Source organism: Barbatula barbatula, assembly GCF_947034865.1.
Source record: "Barbatula barbatula genome assembly, chromosome: 1".
Lineage (NCBI taxonomy): Eukaryota > Metazoa > Chordata > Actinopteri > Cypriniformes > Nemacheilidae > Barbatula > Barbatula barbatula.
The window spans coordinates 5,288,410-5,307,373 of NC_136766.1; the positions used below are offsets into that span (position 1 = coordinate 5,288,410).

An 18,964-nucleotide genomic window follows, 5' to 3' on the forward strand; every position below is an offset into this window, starting at 1 on the left:
TAGCCTTTCAAATATTGTATCATTTTTACATTTGATCACAAGAAACATCCACCGATACAACTGGAGATACAACAGGCATTTACGATATTCAATTTTTTTAAAGGTCCGGTGTGTCATTATTTTGAAGGATCAGAAATGCAATATAATATACATACCTATGACAGAGGTGTATAAAGACCTTACATAATGAAGCGTTATGTTTTATTTGCCTTAGAATAAGCTATTTCTATCTATACTGCGGGTCCCCTAACAAGGAATTTGCCATGTTGTTTCTACAGTAGCCCTTAAAGAACGTAAAAAACTGCTCTACAGAGCGCATTGCGTAAATGCGATATTTCCTTCAGCAAAGAAGAGAAAATGTGACGCCATATTAGTTCTGTGTCAGCCACCGTAGTGCTTCGAAAACAAGGCATGGAGCGGAGGAGCGTCTCGCTGCGGCCTGCGGTGGATGTCCGAACCGGCCCACATCCAAGTGTGATGTCAGAAGCCACACCCATATCACAAATAAATGAACGTTTACATTGAAACAGACGTCACACTTGGATGTGGGCTGTGTTTGACGTCCACCACAAGTTGCGGCGAGATCTACTTGGTGGAGTGAGCTAGATGCTGATAAATTTCTCGACGATAATACGCAATATTGCAAATATTTAAAAAACAATTGATTAAGTTCATTTAAAGCAACACTTTGTAGTATTTTCTACTTGAATATAATGTCTCTAAAATTCGGGTCGGCACACACAGCTCCGCCCATTACCTGCCTGCGGAAGAGTGCCGCATGGTTTCCAAAAGACGTTTCTGCATTCGCCGGATCCATCGAGTTAATAAACAAATTGACGTGTATTGCGCTGCCCACGGGGAAGCTTATTTAACATCATTATTTACGACAATTATAGTAACAGACAATTGCGCTTGTGTAGTTCTATAGTGTGGCTTTAAAAGCATGCCATCATTTCCTGCATGGGAATGGGACTATATATATTTTTTAAATTATTACTCAGCGAACTCTTTGTGCCGCTGTCTGAGCCCAAACCTTTTTTGTAAAGATTATATTTACCCTTGTCAAAGACGTTCACATTTTTCAACTCTGAAAGTCTTTCTTTTTTGCTAAACCCCTAATCTCTGGAGTTGAATCTGGGTTTATCACAGCTGCATTTAATTTTTCTTGTAACTTGATTTTTTTTAATCCAGGAGACATTGAAGTGAGGTGGCTGTGTCCATATGTTCGTGTTTAAAAATATATTCTAGCCGACAACACAAGCCATCCTTGATCCTCTCAAAGACACAGTCTTCCATTTCACTCAACTTCTAATAGGCTTGACAAATTTAGCTTTTGCATGAATCAGGGGATTAGGTAAACGATTACATGATCCAAGTTTCTTTATGTTGTGGTGCCGGGTGTCCTTTAAATTGCCTTCTTTCTAGTCTTGACAGAAATTAAATTAATAGTTTATATTTAGGCAGACCCTCGAACATCAGTGGTTAAAACCTCCTAAAATGATATCTTTAGTTCAAGCGTACCCACCAGGTATGAAGGTATTTTTTTTACTTACATTGATCTCTTTACCATGCTTTTTCTGTCACTTTTCATGAGTCTATTTTCTTTCAAAATTCTAATTTGTTCCTCTGTGTTGTCCGAGTCAGCACTTCGTGTACTTGCTTCGAAAAGCAGAAACACCTTGTTAAAAATATACATCAGCAACGTGCTTTGGTGAACCACAAGTGTCATGAGCACAGATAATCTCAGACACTTTCTTTCTAATTATAAAAGCAAAGAAATATCCTCAGATTTACGATTGCGTTACATTGAAATTATTCACAATGCAATAAATGCAACAGAACATTTACAGAAGCCTGTGGCTTTAAAGAACACACATCAGCACTTATGAACCTAAAACAAAGACTTTTCAAATTGTTGTTGACAGAAAAACGAACAGATGTAGTACCGCAGGATAAATTAACTTTGATTCCTCAAGCGGTATAGCGAGCGGGGCAGCAACATATTCAAAAATAGCCTCTCAGCTGGAGGAGAGAGAGATTTTGAAGATATTGTCCTCAAAGGCGAGCATTAGCTTTGAGTGAGATAGAGAGAGAGCGGTGCTGTTCTCTGGTAAAATATGAAAGGCCTGCACTTTGTGACAGCCCATGGCTTTTCTCCACAGCGCTAACACCGACTGACTGGAATGATCCATGGCTGCTTTGTGGAGACTTGTGATATAAATGCTGAGGGCGAGATGTTGAAGATCCAAGTCCCCCCGCACTCGCCAATCTCTCTTCTTTTGCCGGGCGGCGCCGTGTCGCACGGGGGAATTTGTTATGTGTTCTCTCGTCCTGCCATTTCCGGGCGGGCTTGCCTCCCGCTCGTCCTTGTGCCTTTTTCAGTTTGACAAGTGTGTAGCCTTGGGGACTGTGGAGTCCATTTTCAAATTGACCATTTGTAATCAGTTTTCTAAGGAGGGAAGGGGTTGAGGGAGCATGAATGAACGTGAGGGAGAGAAATGGAAATGAAGGTTGTTTTGGTGAAGAGAACCTATGAGAGACGGGCAACGCTGATCAAGTATAGAGTCGTGGGTGAGCGTGCGCATACATGCGAAATGACTCGTGAGAATAGAGCATTTACGCCAACCTCTATATGTAAAGCATTGCCTCTCTATTCCCATCTCTTTTTGAAACATAAAATTGCAGTTTACTTCTCTCGAGTGTTCAAAACATTTTCATCCAAAAAGTCTTTATTATGAGCTTACCGTTGTGAATCATGGTACTAGGTAAATTACTTTGAACAATGATTTTATATGTACTTGCTCAATAAACAAATTTTTGAACCGAATGGCTTTAAAAGACGTTCATTCTCATTTTTGAAATCTTACAGAATGGCTGAGAACATTCATCGCTTTTTGACGCAAATGTTAGAGAGTGCACAAGGTCAGGCGGTCTCGGCGACTGCCTTTGGTCACGCTGGCTGCACTTGGCTCCTTGACATGGCTGACATTTTCACAGGATAGCTGCCGTTTTGTGCTGAGAGAGAGATATAGAGAGAGAGAGAGAGAGAGAGAGAGAGAGAGAGAGAGAGAGAGAGAGAGAGAGAGAGAGAGGGGGAACTCATTTTCTGGATGTCTGCTTCACACCTGAAGCCACACTTGTTTCCATCAGCACGTTGTGCTGCTTATACAAAATGGCACGGTGGTAATAGGGAGACAATCAATGCTGTCCGCTGCTTACTTTTCGACAGGCTGCGTCTGCAGGGCGGAACGACCCTGTGTACCCTCCAAGCTGTGTCCTTTTTTCTAAATGAATGCCAATTTAACAGAGATGAGATGTGATAACAGATATTCATGAAGTCTGGACCAGATGCAAGACCCTCACCGATAGAACCGGATAAACTGTGAGCTGACGAGAAAAACACGATCCTTCATTTAGGTTCTTTTTAGAACATGATTTCAATCTAATAATCAATAAAAAGACATATATTAATTTTTAAATTAAAGTTTTTCCCTTAAGATCCCTTAATGGAAATCACGTAAGAAGAATCACCTTTTTGATATCTCTCTCGATTATTTCTCCTAGACATCGATGAGATTAGAGGGCAAAGGGAAACTTTTGCTTACGTCTACTGTGTCTCGTATATTTCTTCTGAGAAAAAAGCTCCCGTAAAAATCACAAATGAGTTTCCGAAGATATCTCAATAATGTCACAAACTGATCTAAAGTCAATATTATTGAAGATCTCTATAGGACTCAAACATCAAATTTACCTCTACATTCATTTTACACCTCAATTTTCTTTGTGTATTTGTCTCTCTTTTTTTTCTCCTAAGCAATTTAAGAAGAAACATCTGAGACTAAATTGATAAAACTCAACTGAGAACTGCATAAAATCTCATGAGTTATGAAAGAGCAACCTTGGGCATTGTTTGAACACCATCAAACAATGCAACAACAACCCCTCTCGTAATTCAAAAGCTCTGACACGCTTACAAGCTCCTCCCATCTCACAACGCCGGAAATCCATGATGCTTTCAAGAGGCCCATAAAATAAAATGGGATTGCCCTCGATTTGCAATCACTGTCCTTAAAGCGTCCCCACGGTAGGTGTCCCCCGCCGCACATCTTTCCATATCTTTAAAATGGCATGAATCATTTCCAAGCATACCTACGCGTGAGTTCTTTCATTATATTAAAAGGAATGGCTGGGTTGTCCCTATAGGCAAGGCGGAGGGGTTGGCCTTAAAGATTTGGGAGGTGGGAAGTTAATTAGTATAATACGGAGGGTCCGCAAATATTCAGCTCTGGAGCTTTCATTTGTTTCAATAAAGTAAATTGATCACCACCACATTCTGCGCTGCATCCTTGGCCCCTCCGAACCCAATAAGAAGACACCGCATCCATGTGCAAGGATTTTGGTTGCTACATATATGGGCGGGGGTGGGTGTAATCTATTAAAATGTACAAAAAATACACTTGAAAAATATAAAACACTGACAAATGAACGTTTAAATGGCCAGTGTGTGGGACGTGTCACGTGGCTGGCGGGTGAGCGTTCCTAGGTTATAAAGTGGTAGCCGCCAGCCAAAGGCAAAAGAGGATTTGAAGGACGAGGACAGAATGATGATTACACACTGTCTCTGGGGTAAATCGTTACTTTAGCATTCCCCCCTATAGAGGTGACTCAACAGAGTACAGTCATACATACAGTAAGATACGTTTCGCATCATGCTTACTAGGATGAATGAGCTAACAACATATCTCATATATTTAGAGCATCTCCCACATTTATATTTATGTATTTGGCAAATGCTTTTAACCGAAGTTACATAGATCAGTATGCGTGTTTCCGGGAAATGAAACCAATAACCTAATGCAGAAAGCCAAACGGGCACATCATGTGGCTTGCAACACCAAGGTCAAAGGTTTAGTTCCAAGGGAATGTTTGTTATTAAATATTTTTAGCTAAAACGTATAAAATCTATAAACTGTAAGTTTCTTTGGATAGCGTGTCTGGCAAATGCCAGATGAATGGAAGAAGTGGTCACCGGTTACAGCAAAAAAAATGCTATATAAAAAATAAATCGAATGTTGGAAACCACAAACCGTTGGTCCCAATTGACTTCTTTTTATATGGGCACAAAACCAATGTAAGTCAATGGGGACCAATGGTTTTCGTTTACCAACATTCTTCAAAATATTTTGTTTGTGTCCTGGAGAAGAAAGAAAGTCATACAGGTTTGAAATGACAAGAGGGTGAGAAAATGAAGACAGAATTGTTTTTTTGCGTAAACTATTACTTTAATATCTACTGAGAACATAAAATTATCTTTCAAAAGTGACTTGAAGTAAGAAGTGATTTGATCGAAGTGCAAGGCCAATAAAAAGGATAATTCATGCAGAAACTGCACCTTTTAAAAATGGTGCCATGTCTAAACTTATTTTAAACCTTAAAAAGTAAATTCAATGCAATGCACAGAACAAAAGGTGTGTGATTATGATGCCAAAAAAGAAACACCAAATAATCTAAAAGGTAAAACAGATTAGCAATATCTCTAACCAAAACTCATCGACTCATCAGACATTCTGTCAGACGCCACATGTTGTCCTTGCCAACGTACCAAACAGCAGCAGCTGGCGTTCTCAACGGCTCCATCAGCGTCCCGTCCACCGATTCATCACTTTTAAAGACGAGAGGCTGTAATTGACACCCTACCCAATATCTATTTTTAAAGTTTAGCCACACAGTCTCCCATCAACCACAGAGTTCCCAAACCGGTGCAGTATCCATTTCTTATCTGCCATGGAGGGGGGCCCTAGGACAACTTCTTCCGGCATGGCATCAGTCCCGGTGTCCCACTTACTGCCATCAGTCACTGTCTGAGCTGATGGCTCCATGTGTCAGCCGTAAGGATGACTGTCGCTTACCTCTACAGACCTGCATGCCAATAGAGTTAAAGCGAAGAGACATTCTGCCGTGATGGAACATTAGAATAAGTATAATCTAAGAGAGTGAATGAGAGAATTTGAGAGCTCAGAAAGGAAAAAAAGTTAGAATGGGGCTAATATTAATCAAATTCCAAAGAGGGATTTGCCAAGTCCATGAATTGCGACTTATGAGGATCGTTCTGTGAAAAATGTTGCTTGGCGCAATAATCTTTGCAGCCTTTTGTTTTAACGCGGATTGTTGGTGTTAAAAAAGAGATCTTGTACAAACAAAGACTCTGCCGTATCAATTGAGAATATAATCCTATCATTATTTGGGCCCCAGGGAGACCTTTTTCAGCCACTTAGTTGATGACAGTTCTCAGTGAGTGGCTATTATTCAGGACTAAATGGAACTGAAAATGTACACGCCACGCTGAAGCGGCTGCTGAAAATACAGTCATCTTGCCAACAGAAGTGGCAAATCCCTTGTAATTGTGCCATTAGGGTTCCCATTCACTTCAGCCCAAATAGGCCACAGTCACTTGATTGAATGTCACGCGGCAGAAGACAAGTTACTTTCTTTGCCATCTCTTTCACAGCCTTATCTTTTATTTATTCTTGAACATATCTTTCTATGCTGTTCTGGCCCTCAATTTACCTCAGAATACTGACGCTTGAATTTCGAGCGTGCAGCTTTCTGAAAACTATTTGCATCGTGATGCGGCGCGCCTAGAAAAACGGGAGCGCAGCAGCGTATAGCATTGCTCACTATTTGCGCGCGCCTGCCGAGTGTGCAAAACTCAGAACGTGGCCTTTCTTTCTGGGCTGATGAAGTCCTGCATGAGGACATTAATGTTCAGTAAAACAAATCTGAAATATTTTTTTGCGCCATTTGGACAAGACCACTCGCGACACTTGACCTTCACTAACACCGTGACGTCATGAGATACTAGAGTTTTCATCGTAACAGTAATGTTATTAAAACAAAAACAGTAACGTTATTAATGTTTTCCATGGAAATGAGTGAATAGACACATTAATAAAATGTATTATATTCTTTTTTTATTTTAAAATTTCATTTATGGAGTGTTTTTTTACACTGAGAAAAATGCGTTTGTCGTAGTTTAACATCTGTATGACCTCAAATCAGGAAATTTTTAAATATAGTCGCTAGTTTTAGTTAATTAATGGCAGAATGTTCATCACCTTTTAAAGGTTTTGACCAGTTTTGACTTGAAGGGATACAGCTACCTCCACTGGGCATGCGCACTTCAATACCGGGTCATTGTTGTCACGCTGATTGATTGATTAGTTTGTTTATTTGTTTTGTAAGGTTAGATTTAGGGTTGGGGAAGGCGTTAGCTAATGCCATTTATTGTTGTTATATTGCGAGAATTTGCACCACTTCCGGCCTTAGCAAAAACGTTACGAATAAGGGTTTTTGCTCAAAAGATTTAAATTAGCATAGGTGTATAAAGTGCAAAAACAAATGTTGTGGAATTTAATTTATACGTTTCTTAAACTATTTAGTTTGGTAAATATAGAGAAGTTTATTATAATTGAATGTAATTTTTCATGTGTATAACATTTACCTTCAAAAAACGACTTAAAACACACCTCTTCTGCGAATACTTGACAGATAAATGAAAAAAAAAGAAAAGAAACGTACACTAACCCTCTTCTCTCAACAGGTAGTGGTCTGGCTTTTGTTGAAACTAGTAACTTTGTATTAGCACCTAATGTACTATTGCTCCTTTATGACATATTGCTTACTGCTCCCCGAACGCTTTGTAAGTCGCTTTGGATCAAAGCGTCTGCTAAATGACTAAATTTATATATTTTTAAATTCTATAAATATTTTAAAACCCAGCAGCATATATTGGGGTTCCAGGTGATGCATGACAGATACAATGAAAATGCAAAACAGCGTTAAGAGGCAGAAATAAACATATGCCTGAATATTTCATTAAAATGTTATTAATTCATATTCATCAACAGACATTTCAGAACCAACAAAAGCTCTTTGTTCATTTTGTATAGAAACCGGTGAATTCATGACCCTATTAACCTGGTAAATCCACCGACTGTGCACACTTGATAAGGTTTGCTAAAGGACGCATGCTGACAAAGTGCTCGTTGCAATTTAGAATCATTTATGACTATTTCATGGTCTCGACATAACTAAACATTACAGAAGTTCATTTGAACTTCTATTGAAATTAATGTTCATGTAATGCAAAAAATCTAATTATTGTTTTATTGAAAGCATTCAGCAAACAATGAGCACTTTTTTGGTGAGATCAAATCCTTTTGGAGATTTGTAGACTTGCTCAGATATACAGCCGTGGAAATCACTTCACAGAACATTTTCGTTTTTTTATAAATTGACTATTTATAGGAACAGTGTTTTGGGGTCAAATGAATATTTTGGTGAAAACTGGAGAAACAGGTCAAAATACCATAAAATATGCTCGGTTTTACTTCAGACCTCAAATACTGCAAAGTATTTACTTTGATGCAACAGAAATATTTGTATATGTATTAGGGAAAAGTTCACAATTTATAAATCTAGATTTTTATCAGTTTTCATGTCTGCTGTCAGTCTTTCACGTTGCTGTTGGATGACTTTGTCACTCCTGAGTTTTGATTTTATTGAAATTCAACAGACACTGGACTGGAATGGCCACAATACATCTAGAAGTGATGATTTAAATGAAAATTTTGAATGATCTCTTAATTTTTTCCACGGCCGTATGTATTAATATCTGTCTATTATGACTTCTTTTATTAAAATGGCACTTTAAAAGTGAATACAATAGCATCAATGTACTGTAAAAGTACTGCTCAAGTCAATTTCTTTATTCAGGATTACACACTTACGTTAAGGAGAAAATCTATAAATTACCCTTTATCTCTCGGATGTCTCCCTTCATACCCTGCTGGGCTTCTTCCCTCAATACTGGAGCCATATCAATCATCACATACTTCCACAGACAATGAGAACTGCAGGATGCTCGACTAGGACAAAGTTCTGACTTTTGAATATAATTCATTTGGAAACGGTTAATTAGCAGATAAATTATTCAGTTAATTTATATTAGGCTAATGAGTTCCTTCGCTGCTGAATATTTCATAAGGTCTGTCAAAATGTAACAAGTTAACGAAAATGTGCCTCTATTAATTCGTCATCTGTTCAATTGTCCATCATTGAATGTGATGGGATGTTAATATAAATTAGACTAATTCACAGTCGGAAGCAACTTTCTGCATAACATCATTTATTTTCGAAACTGACTGGAACATGCGGTTGGGCTTCGTGTGCTCCTTATTAATCTTGAACAATTAAACTGAAAACACCGCTCATATGGCCTTTGAATAATCCACAAGATAATAATAACTGAACGTTAATGTTTCAATACCACAACCAGAACACTATAAACAAGATTGCGAGCCCTCTTCTGCTCTAAAGTGTCTCTTTTTAAAGATTTGTGACCTTGTATTTCACCTTATGAATGTAGAGAGGCCAATACGTATCTGTGCGTTAGGCTATTGAACTTTAGTGGTAGAACACAAGCAGGGGAAAATGACAGTAAAATGCACTCTCATATCTCCATTCCTTTACTTTTAGGTTCGGCTAACCTCAATGTCAATAGAATTCACATATGCAAGTGACTTAGTGTATTTCTGCATGCGTATTATATTGGCTGATCATATATTCACATTTTCATCTTGGATTTGAAAAAAATCTCTGTATTGTAAAATTCATGTTTTGCATTTCTTCGCAGTTACAAAAAATATTATAAAATTCTGACCCAGCTATACAGTTTGTGGCCACATAGGGGCGGTATAGACCAACAAAACAGACAAAAGCCATTGAGACATTACTCTCTACATGTGATGATGGAAAAGAAGTCCTCCTACTACGATTGTATTTTTGTTTCCATTTTTATTAATCTACTGAGCAAATGCAAAATATGAAGATATTTCCTTAAACATTTCTCCTTTTTACAATAAAATGAAATCGAAGTCACTTACATCTCGTCAAACATAAGAAATCATAAGAGTTTCAAGCAGTTAGTAAATGACCGATCTGCATTTTTCGGGAAACTATCCCTTAAATTTAAGAAAGCAGTAATTTGGCTTTCACATCAATATGATTGTCTAACAATGACATTACCGTCAGGTAATAAAACAATGATTTATTTATTTTTAAAACCCACTAAACTGTCTTTGATTTGGTCTGGGTGCGATGTTTGGATACCACAGCGGCATACTCTCTACCAGAGCGGTATATTGTGCGCTTCAGTTCAGGTGTGGAGAAATCCACGTGAAACAGACCAAAGCGCACACTGAAGCCATCTGCCCACTCAAAGTTATCCAGTAGAGACCAGGCAAAATAGCCCTTTACATTCACTCCATCTTGACTGATAGCTGGAAAACAGGCACAAAACTCAGACTGAAGCTCCATGCTATTATTTTAATACCATACAAAAAATGTGTTAAAGTATCAAAGCTACAAAATCTACATGCCATGCTACCTGTAAATGTTTGTTTATAAAATACTCCCTACACAAAATTTCAGTGTTACCTTTTCCTACTTCTTGCAGTGTCTTCTGATAGAAATGGCACCTGTCATCATCTTCTATTTGAACCGGCCCCATCTGCGAAAAGCCATTTTCTGTAATGTAGATTGGCAGACTGGTATAAGTGTCCTAAAAAATAAGCAAATGTAAACATGTTGGTTAGCTTAGCAACACCGTGTTTATATTGTCAATACTTCGTACATCGAAACTGAAGTCCTTACATTTATATGTTTTAACAGCTTTCGCAATCCATCAGGCACAACAGCCAACCAATGGACCCCACTTATGGGCCACGAGGGATCGATAACAGCTTCTGCACCTTGGTCTCTAATAAAACTGAGCTCGCCGCTCTTACAAGCACCATTCAGATCTTTTACTTTTCGAGTTGTGTAGTAGTTAAGGGCAAAGAAATCAGCTGTGCCCAAAGGGGACGGCTCGTCCTTTAAGAACCGAGGTAGCCGTGGGCCCTGGTTGTATCCCAATTCCAAGCTCCCCGCTTCAATCCTGGCCCTCATGGATTCTGGGTAATCCCCTGTGCAAAAGACAGGACAAGCAAACCATCCCAAATAGAATGCCATGTATCGCTCCGTGGCTGCAACATCTTTAGGACAGCCAGGGTCCAAAGGTTCAGCCCAGTCGCTGTTTAGGTTGAGGGATACTTTCCCTCCTTGTAAATGTCTGAAATGTGAGTTATAGCAATGCCAGGCCTTGGTGTGCGCCCGCAGCATGTTATGGCCAGCCAGGTAGACTGATGTTCCTGGCATTTTTATCCCAGGAGCAAAGATGCCATCCTCATGGCCTAGCTTGGCACAAATGTAGGGCTCATTCAAAGTGGTCCAAAGCTTCACTCTGTCACCGAAAGTCTGAAAGCAAAACCTGGCATAACTTTCAAAGATGTCTGCGATCTCGGTTGATTTCCATCCACCACAGTCCTGTAGGGCCTGAGGTAAGTCGAAGTGGTACAACGTGACCATGGGGGTAACATTACAAGCAATCAAGTCATCTATCACTTTGTTGTAATACTCCACACCTGAAAGTAAAAAAAGGAAAGTGAGATACATACTGTAGGGATGTATTTTTCATTTAACAGAGGTCAGAAGATTGTGCCGAGTATGTTTACACAGACTTGGTATTGTGAAAGCTGAGTATTTAAGCTAAGCTAAGAATATTTTCTTATTTTTAATTGTACCGTCAATATTATTTTCTGTATAAGTTATCTTATTAAGAAAGCTTTACTTACTTTTTACATGAATACTTGCCTCATCTTTTTATTAGTCACTTTTATGGCTCACAATTATTATTTCTGAGGGGGTTCACAATTTTACATCAATGTTTATAAATATATTTCCATTAACTGACAATACATTTTGTGACACTAAGTCGAGTCTATAGGAGCATAATTTTAAGAAAAGCAGGTTTTCCTTTTATATTTACTAACTACACATTTCTTATGGTGCTCTAATCTCTTATCTTTGCCGATGAGAGTACTGGAGACTTTCCCACTACTAGACTTTTTTGAATCTCACACCTTTCAGATTCACGTGATTTGTGGTTCCGTCAGGAAGAAGCCGTGACCAGGACACGGACAGGCGATGATGGGAAAGTCCAAGCCGTTGGATACATTTCAGGTCCTCTTCCCAGAGCTGATAACTGTTGCAGGCTACATCTCCAGTCTGGTCTTCAAACACTTTTCCTTTAGCGTGACAGAATGTATCCCATATGCTCGGCCCTTTACCTTCCATATTCCAACCACCTGCAAGATCAATTAGGGATCTTTAAAATTGAAAAAATGCTTCATTTTGCGAATGTTCAAAACTTCTCATTTGTTTTGGTCCTGCCAACATACCCGACATTTCTGGAATAATGTGGAGGCTTTCATTGCTGATCATATTTATCTTATAAGCATGTTATTTTAGGTTAATACAGCAAGGATCGCTCTTTAAAGGATATTTGTTTTATTATAAATTGAAGTAAATTGAAGTAAATTTCACAAGCTCATAAAAAGTAAACCTCTTTTCTGTGCTTGAAAAAGATATTAAACTGAATGAAGATGTGATGTCAAAATCGATAAAAACGTTTTCACACAAATAAATACCATAAAGTCCACTTTAGTACGTTTTTGTGCATTTAAACATCCTATGAATATGTAAAGTATGTGTAGTATACATTTGTGTGTAATTTGATGTTTATGTACCTTTTTGTATTTATTTCTATGCTGATTTGTTTTCTGTTCTTGTTGATGCATGTGGAACCTTTTTGTTATAGGCTACAATAGGATGTGGCATTGTACATGCAGTTTTCTGACAATAAAGCATTATTTCTTTTAAAAGAGAAGTTAGGAAAGTAAATGGAGGTTTTATAGAAAGTGCTGGCTTGGGAAATGTAAGTAATGCTCTAACAAGAGTAACTAAAATCTTACAAAACTATTCTAATGGTGTTATTATAGTAGCCTAAATGTAGATGATTGACAGATTGGTGACCATTCATATAGTTACCAACCATGGTTATACCGCGATGAAACACTATGGTTCAACGGTCAAAGTTCAACGTCCAATGTATATTAAACACATATTTATGTACAAAATTGCGATATGCATTAGCCTACAATGGTGCTATATAAGTCTACAATATATTTAATATCACAATATATTAAAGCACGTGTATTTGAAGATGTTGTGTAATTTACCTTCGATCTGATAAGCAGCTGTCGCAGCTCCCCACGCAAAGTCGCGTGGAAATGCGCTGACATCTAAAGCAGACATGTTTTAAATCACGCGAGGAAAGCGGCGTTCACGAACTAGTGAAGTTTGCGAATAATTGATGTGTTTTCCTCTTCCCTGCCTTTGCTTTCGAAAAGCACCGCCTGGAAGTCCGAATCTTACGTCGCGCACGTCCTGCGTGTGATGTCATCGCGGAAGCTTGACAGCGATGCGCGGAGCTGCGCTTGGGCGTCACTGGACTGTTTTCAGAGGATGGTTTTCTCTGATCGTTTTCCACGTGTTGACAAAGTTTCGTGTTTATGGGTGGCAGGTTGCTTTTGTTTTAATAAGGAAGATGCGTTACAAATAAGATTTCTATTATCTCATTTTTTAAGGCTCATATTTTTAATAGAAATTAGACAGTCTGAGAAATCCTGATGTTCCTTCATTGTTCTCTGAAGGGGGCCCGTCTATACTGTACCTTCTTTACTACTGCCAACTAGTCTTAACTTGTTTATAGTGCTGTGTGAACAGTCCCCTTTTGTCACGGCCATAAAAACAAAACAGCACCTTACACAATGGCTTAAGGATCCATTGTGCTGCTATTGTTCTAGGGTTTTGTAATCGGAGCAATGAACCTAAAGGAAGCTTTTAATGCAGAAATGGGCCTAGCGTAAGAAACTTTTTAAAAAGTTCACTGTTCACGAAGCATCACTATTTTCTGTTTTGAAACTCGTGCATTTAGATTTAGTCATTTAGCAGACGCTTTTATCCTAAGCGACATGTTTCACTAAGTGAAAATGAGTTTACTTAAAGTGAACTCATAATAAAGATGAAGGTGGTTGAAAGAAGGTGGCAAGGATGAACTGAATATCATTGAAGTCCACGTTTACATTAAGTCATTTAGCAGACGCTTTTATCCAAAGCGACTTAAGAGTTCTGGGAGCAATAAGCAATATGTCATACAAGAGCAATAGCACAATAGGTGCGAATACAAAGTTACTAATTTCAACAAAAGCTAGACCACTACCTGTTGAGAGAAGAGGGTACTTCTTTTTCTATTTTTTTCATTTGTCTGTCAAGTATTCACAGAAGAGGTGCGTTTTAAGTAGTTTTTTGAAGGTTGTGAGAGATGCGGTTGACTGACCGCATTGGAAAGATGTTCCACCATCCTGCAATGCGAATAATGCATGTGTTGAACAACATGTAATCGTCGTTCTTTGTAAGTATATCATAAAAAACCTGTTTAAGTCAGGATATGTGAATTGGAAAATGCGTAAGCGTTATTTCAAGATGTTTGATCAAATGAGAACACGTCTTAAAGGTGACTTATTACCTGCCTTTTTTGTTGACTCTGCATTATTATCATGTTATTTTACGCTCAACCAAGAACATTATTAACGGTCCAGATTGTAAAAAAGAAAGAAAAGTAGGGCACCTTAATGATGTCCCATGGGACTTTTCTTTTTAAACGAGTTTTTGTGGTGAGATCATTAGTTTTGAAATCATAACACGACTGGATTCCCGTGCCTATAATAATAAAGTTGTCTCTTATATGATGTCAATTTACCACAGATAGTTGAAATGATGTTAGTAAAGTGAACTAAAACGAAGACGAGAGCAAGCGAGGATTTGATCTAACCCTATAATAATGCTCACTGAAAAAACGAAAAGTAAAAAAAACAAGAACTGTAAGAACGTGTTGTGCATTTCCTGCATTAAAAAAAAAACGCACAACAAAAGTTGATTTGATAAAAAATGTTGAAGTGAAACTCAAACTCATCGAAGACAAGAGCAGCTGCCTGTATCGTCTTATGGACTGGAATTCCCTGGAGCGTCAGGCACTGGCGTCCAGACCAACCAGCGGTGACGTCACTGGAGGAAATGGAACCTGGAGCCCCGGGCGCAGGGAACTCAACACACAACACTTCTCAATGGACTGAATATATCGTCTCACCGACTTCCAGGACCGCACTCCTTCCCCCTGGATTACAAACTTCCAGCCCGTGTTATCCGAACAGCGCCGTCGCCGCGTAAAAGCGAACCAGGAGCAACCACAAGTTTTAAAAGCAACTTCGGTTTCTCAAATGCGGTTTTATCGTGCGGCTATATCGCCACGATCCATTGTAGAGAATCGTAGGATAACGAAGACACCGTTTCGCTTTCCTCTGGAGCTCGCTGTGCCAAGTCCAACGCGCACTGAAAAGTTGTGTGGATCGGTGAGTTTGCGCGACTGTCGTGTCGGGATGGCTGCAGCTGTCTCGAGTGGACGTGCGAGATCTTCACGCCGACTGGTAACAAAGAAAATGTAACGAGTTTGTGCAAAAGTATCACTGGCGCGAAACACTTAAAACGCGCCGCGCACTCGACGCATGTTGAAAAGCTGGGGAAGAAATGGAGCTCTTGGAAAACAAAGGAGGACATTCGACCTCGTCTGTTTAACGCGGACCGGCCATGATAAACCGCAACAGGACTCGTTTTTAATGTTGGGTCGAGTCGGTGTTTTGACCATGACTTAGAAGAAGCGTCGTGCCGTGTGACTTTCATGGCGAATTTTTGTCGCATTCACCGCGAGGCCGTGTTTAGATAAAAACGACGACGCGAGGCGTTCAGGGCTATTTGTATGCTAATCGAACCCCCTCGTCTTGTGCGTGAATTTCAACCCAGAAAGGCGTGATGTCGGGGGGTGCCGCCTGTGTCCTTTTCTTGGCTTTCGTGCTGCTCGGAGGCGTGAACTCTTTGGGGGCATCCGAATGTAAATCTTATGACGAGCGCTCCAAAAACGCAGGGAAAAGCTCCGGCGCCACGCTGGACAGGAAGGTGGTCTGCAGTAACATGGAGCTCCATCAGGTGCTTTCTCCTGAGTCGTTTCCCAACAGGACAGTCTCTCTGTAAGTCAACACCCGACTACCACGCACTGTCATTTACCATCTCCAAAATGCCCCTTGTAAACAAATCTATGTTAACTTCTAATGTCACTCAATCCCTGCTAAGAACGTCACGTGGTAATGGTTTCCATTCCAAACACCGTCAGCTTTACCTTTTAAACCATTGCAAACTTCCTGGGTGTAGCGTTTGGGGTCCGTGTTTGGTGGTTCCATCCATCTGCCAAATAACGTACCACAAATACATAACCAGTAGACACCCACAGAGACCCAAAGTTTACTTTAAAGTAAACCAATACAGTTCCCAGTATACCCATCAGAAGTTCTGTGGTTGTTTCTATTGCTGTTTTTCAGAAGGTGTTGGTGTACAGTCTGTACTCTTTCATCTAAACTGGCATACATTGTAGGTTGTTTATCGATCTATATTAATGTATAGTTGCACTCTACCCAGGTATGTTTAGTGCCTCTTTGGTAGCTCTTTCTCTTTCTTTTTGGTACATTTGACGTAAAAGCGTTATTGTCTGTTTGTCCTAGATCTAGGATGAATTTAAACCAGTCTAAAGTAGCGTACTACAGTTCTGCATATCTCCTTTGGTCAGATATCTGACCCATCTGTGCCTCGTATTAACAATGTTAAAGTATGAATTGGTTTTTGGGCATAGCTTAAAGTAAACCGCTGACCTATATAAGAGCAATTAAAAAATGTCTCATTCAACTATCAAACAAGCTTCTTAAGATACACTTTTGTCTTGTTTTTTTTTCATATTGAATGTCAGGTGGTCATTAAGCGGTCATTGAAGGTGTTGTTGTTTTTGTAAAATATAAGATCATTTTCTGGATGTATTTAAATGCAATGGCACATATCTTTATATCTGTCTGTGGAGGTTTATATTTTTTTGTTTGCAGTGGGTTCGCCTCCCTTTGTGCTTTATATGTGGCTCTTGGTTCTAAATGAAAAGCAGGCCACGTGATGGTGTCTTTCAGAGATGGACCTCAGGCATATCCGAATGCATAAATGCTACTTTGGGCTTTCTTGTGCAGAGTGCAGAGACTGCACTGAAAGGGAGGAAAGGTTAAAAGCAAAGACTTTGACCCGTGGGGAAATAAACAAAGCAGTAGCGTACAGTACTGACAGATTTAGTGCAGTTGTTTTAAAACGCTTTATAATGCGTACACAATTCAACTTGAACTTTCTCAACATCATACTGCTGTGAAGCTTTGATTCCCTTGGGTCGGAAGTGTAATTCAAATTCAGCAGTGTCATTTATCCGACTGCGGAAGTCTGAACATTACAATGCGCAGCTAAACATGTACATGTACCTGTATCGGTTACATGTGGATATTTACAGATTGGTTGGAGAATTTATGGGTTTTTCAATCTGTAGTCCTGTGTCGTTTGCATTTTTTTCTATGGAGGGCTTGACGGTAGGCATGAATGTTGCCAGGCTGTGCTTGTGGATTCTGCAGGTTCATTTGACCAGTGTTTGAGATGTACTCCCCCATTAAACACCTTGTTAAATGATTGGAAAATGAAACGGTTGTCTATTTCTCAAGAAAGGAATAGAATGTATCCCATCGCTCACGCTCAACACATCACTTATGTGAGATCTCCTCAAATTACCACCTATGTGAGTAAATATAAATTTCATGTGGGTTAGAAATGGATGGAAATTGATCTTTGTGTTACTTCTGCACATTCGTTTCTTTTGTAATATTTTAGCATTTTGTTAAAACATTCACGGTGCTATTATACTTAAAATGGGATTTGTTTCCGTTATTACTGTTACTTACTTTCTTTGTCCTTTAAATGCTCTCACAAGGTTTAGCTATGCATTGTTTCTTAGTACTTGGGATCTTTATTTATCTATTGTAAAAGGATGGTGTGTTTTGTATATAATGTGCAGCTGTCTTTTTATGCGAGCCGGTTACAGAGCTTGTGTTTCTTAAGGAACTGTTGAAAGCTACACCTGGATAAAGCTGTTCTTCCCAAAGCACACCTGATAAGTGACTGGGCACGGGATTGGTTTCAGACATAAATGATAGGCCATTTACTGATCTCAGACCTATGATAAACAACTTTGAATCGTATATCAATGGACAGGCATTAGTCTGGCAGTAAACATTCAAATTGTGAATGATATAAAAATCGAATCAAATCTGGTATACCCACAACTTCACATCAGTTTGGTTATTGCATTCTATGGTTTTTTGGGTTCTAATCTTAAAATAAGATCGTATCTTGCATCTGTCTCCAGCAGTGGGAGACCTGTGGGTGCCAGACACTAATTTGAATGTTTACTGCCAGACTAACGTCCTGTCCGTTGATATACGATTCAAAGTTGTTTATCATAGGTCTGAGATCAGTTAATGGCCTATCATTTGGTGTGACACTGTATATATATATGTATATATATATATATATATTATACTACTGCCCAAGATATATAGGCCTACTTCCTTTTTCCAGAAAAAAATATGGAAGTCCAGAACTAAACCTCTTAGAAGCTTTTAAACGTACGCAAAGGTCGACATTTGTAGAAGATGTGTGTCGGTTATTATCATGGGAAATAGATATTCCAGTCACAAGAGAGAGGAAAGCGAGATCGCTGTGCCCATGAATGTCTGTGTCATTCTTAACTTCATTTTGACTGTTCAGAGTCACAAGGCAGTGTGTGAATGTTTTGCCTATAAACTGCATATTTGTTCTCAGCCATTTTTTCTCATGGCAGCCAGGGAACCAGCGCTGAACATCATCATTAAAGTTTCCCGGAAGGAGAACGTAAACAAACACTGTAATTGCAGATGGATTAGAATGTGAACCGTCCGAAACAATGTGATATTATTTCGCAGCTAAAACGAAAGGCTTGAAGTAATTTCATAGTGTTGCA

At 39.1% G+C, this 18,964-nt stretch overlaps 2 protein-coding genes across 3 annotated transcripts in view; one reads left to right on the forward strand and one right to left on the reverse strand.

Annotated features, from left to right (window-relative positions):
* Positions 1–9,640: 9,640 nt before the first annotated feature.
* Positions 9,641–13,429, reverse strand: gba3 (glucosidase, beta, acid 3). The gene is made up of 5 exons (XM_079460462.1): positions 13,179–13,429; positions 12,021–12,245; positions 10,714–11,522; positions 10,498–10,621; positions 9,641–10,340 (listed from the first exon to the last, which is right to left on the reverse strand). Exons 1-5 carry the CDS (start codon positions 13,252–13,254, stop codon positions 10,129–10,131), a joined length of 1,446 nt encoding a protein of 481 aa, XP_079316588.1. The 5' UTR covers positions 13,255–13,429; the 3' UTR covers positions 9,641–10,128.
* An 841-nt stretch (positions 13,430–14,270) lies between these two features.
* Positions 14,271–18,964, forward strand: part of adgra3 (adhesion G protein-coupled receptor A3) — a 35,786-nt gene continuing 31,092 nt past the window's right edge. Inside the window, exon 1 of one of the 2 annotated variants that reach the window (XM_079460470.1) lies at positions 14,271–16,082. In XM_079460470.1, the coding sequence (XP_079316596.1) occupies positions 15,868–16,082 (215 nt within the window). In that variant the 5' untranslated portion in view covers positions 14,271–15,867. The remainder of the gene's footprint in view (positions 16,083–18,964) is intronic. The other variant, XM_079460471.1, reaches the window with a different exon arrangement.

Coding starts and splice junctions, on each gene's coding strand:
- gba3 (XM_079460462.1), bottom strand. CDS start 13,254: ATGTCTGCTTTAGATGTCAGCGCATTTCCACGCGACTTTGCGTGGGGA. Junction 11,523..12,020: donor AAATCACGTGAATCTGAAAG/GTGTGAGATTCA, acceptor TTTTACTTTCAG/GTGTGGAGTATTACAACAAA. Junction 10,622..10,713: donor AGCTGTTAAAACATATAAAT/GTAAGGACTTCA, acceptor CTTATTTTTTAG/GACACTTATACCAGTCTGCC.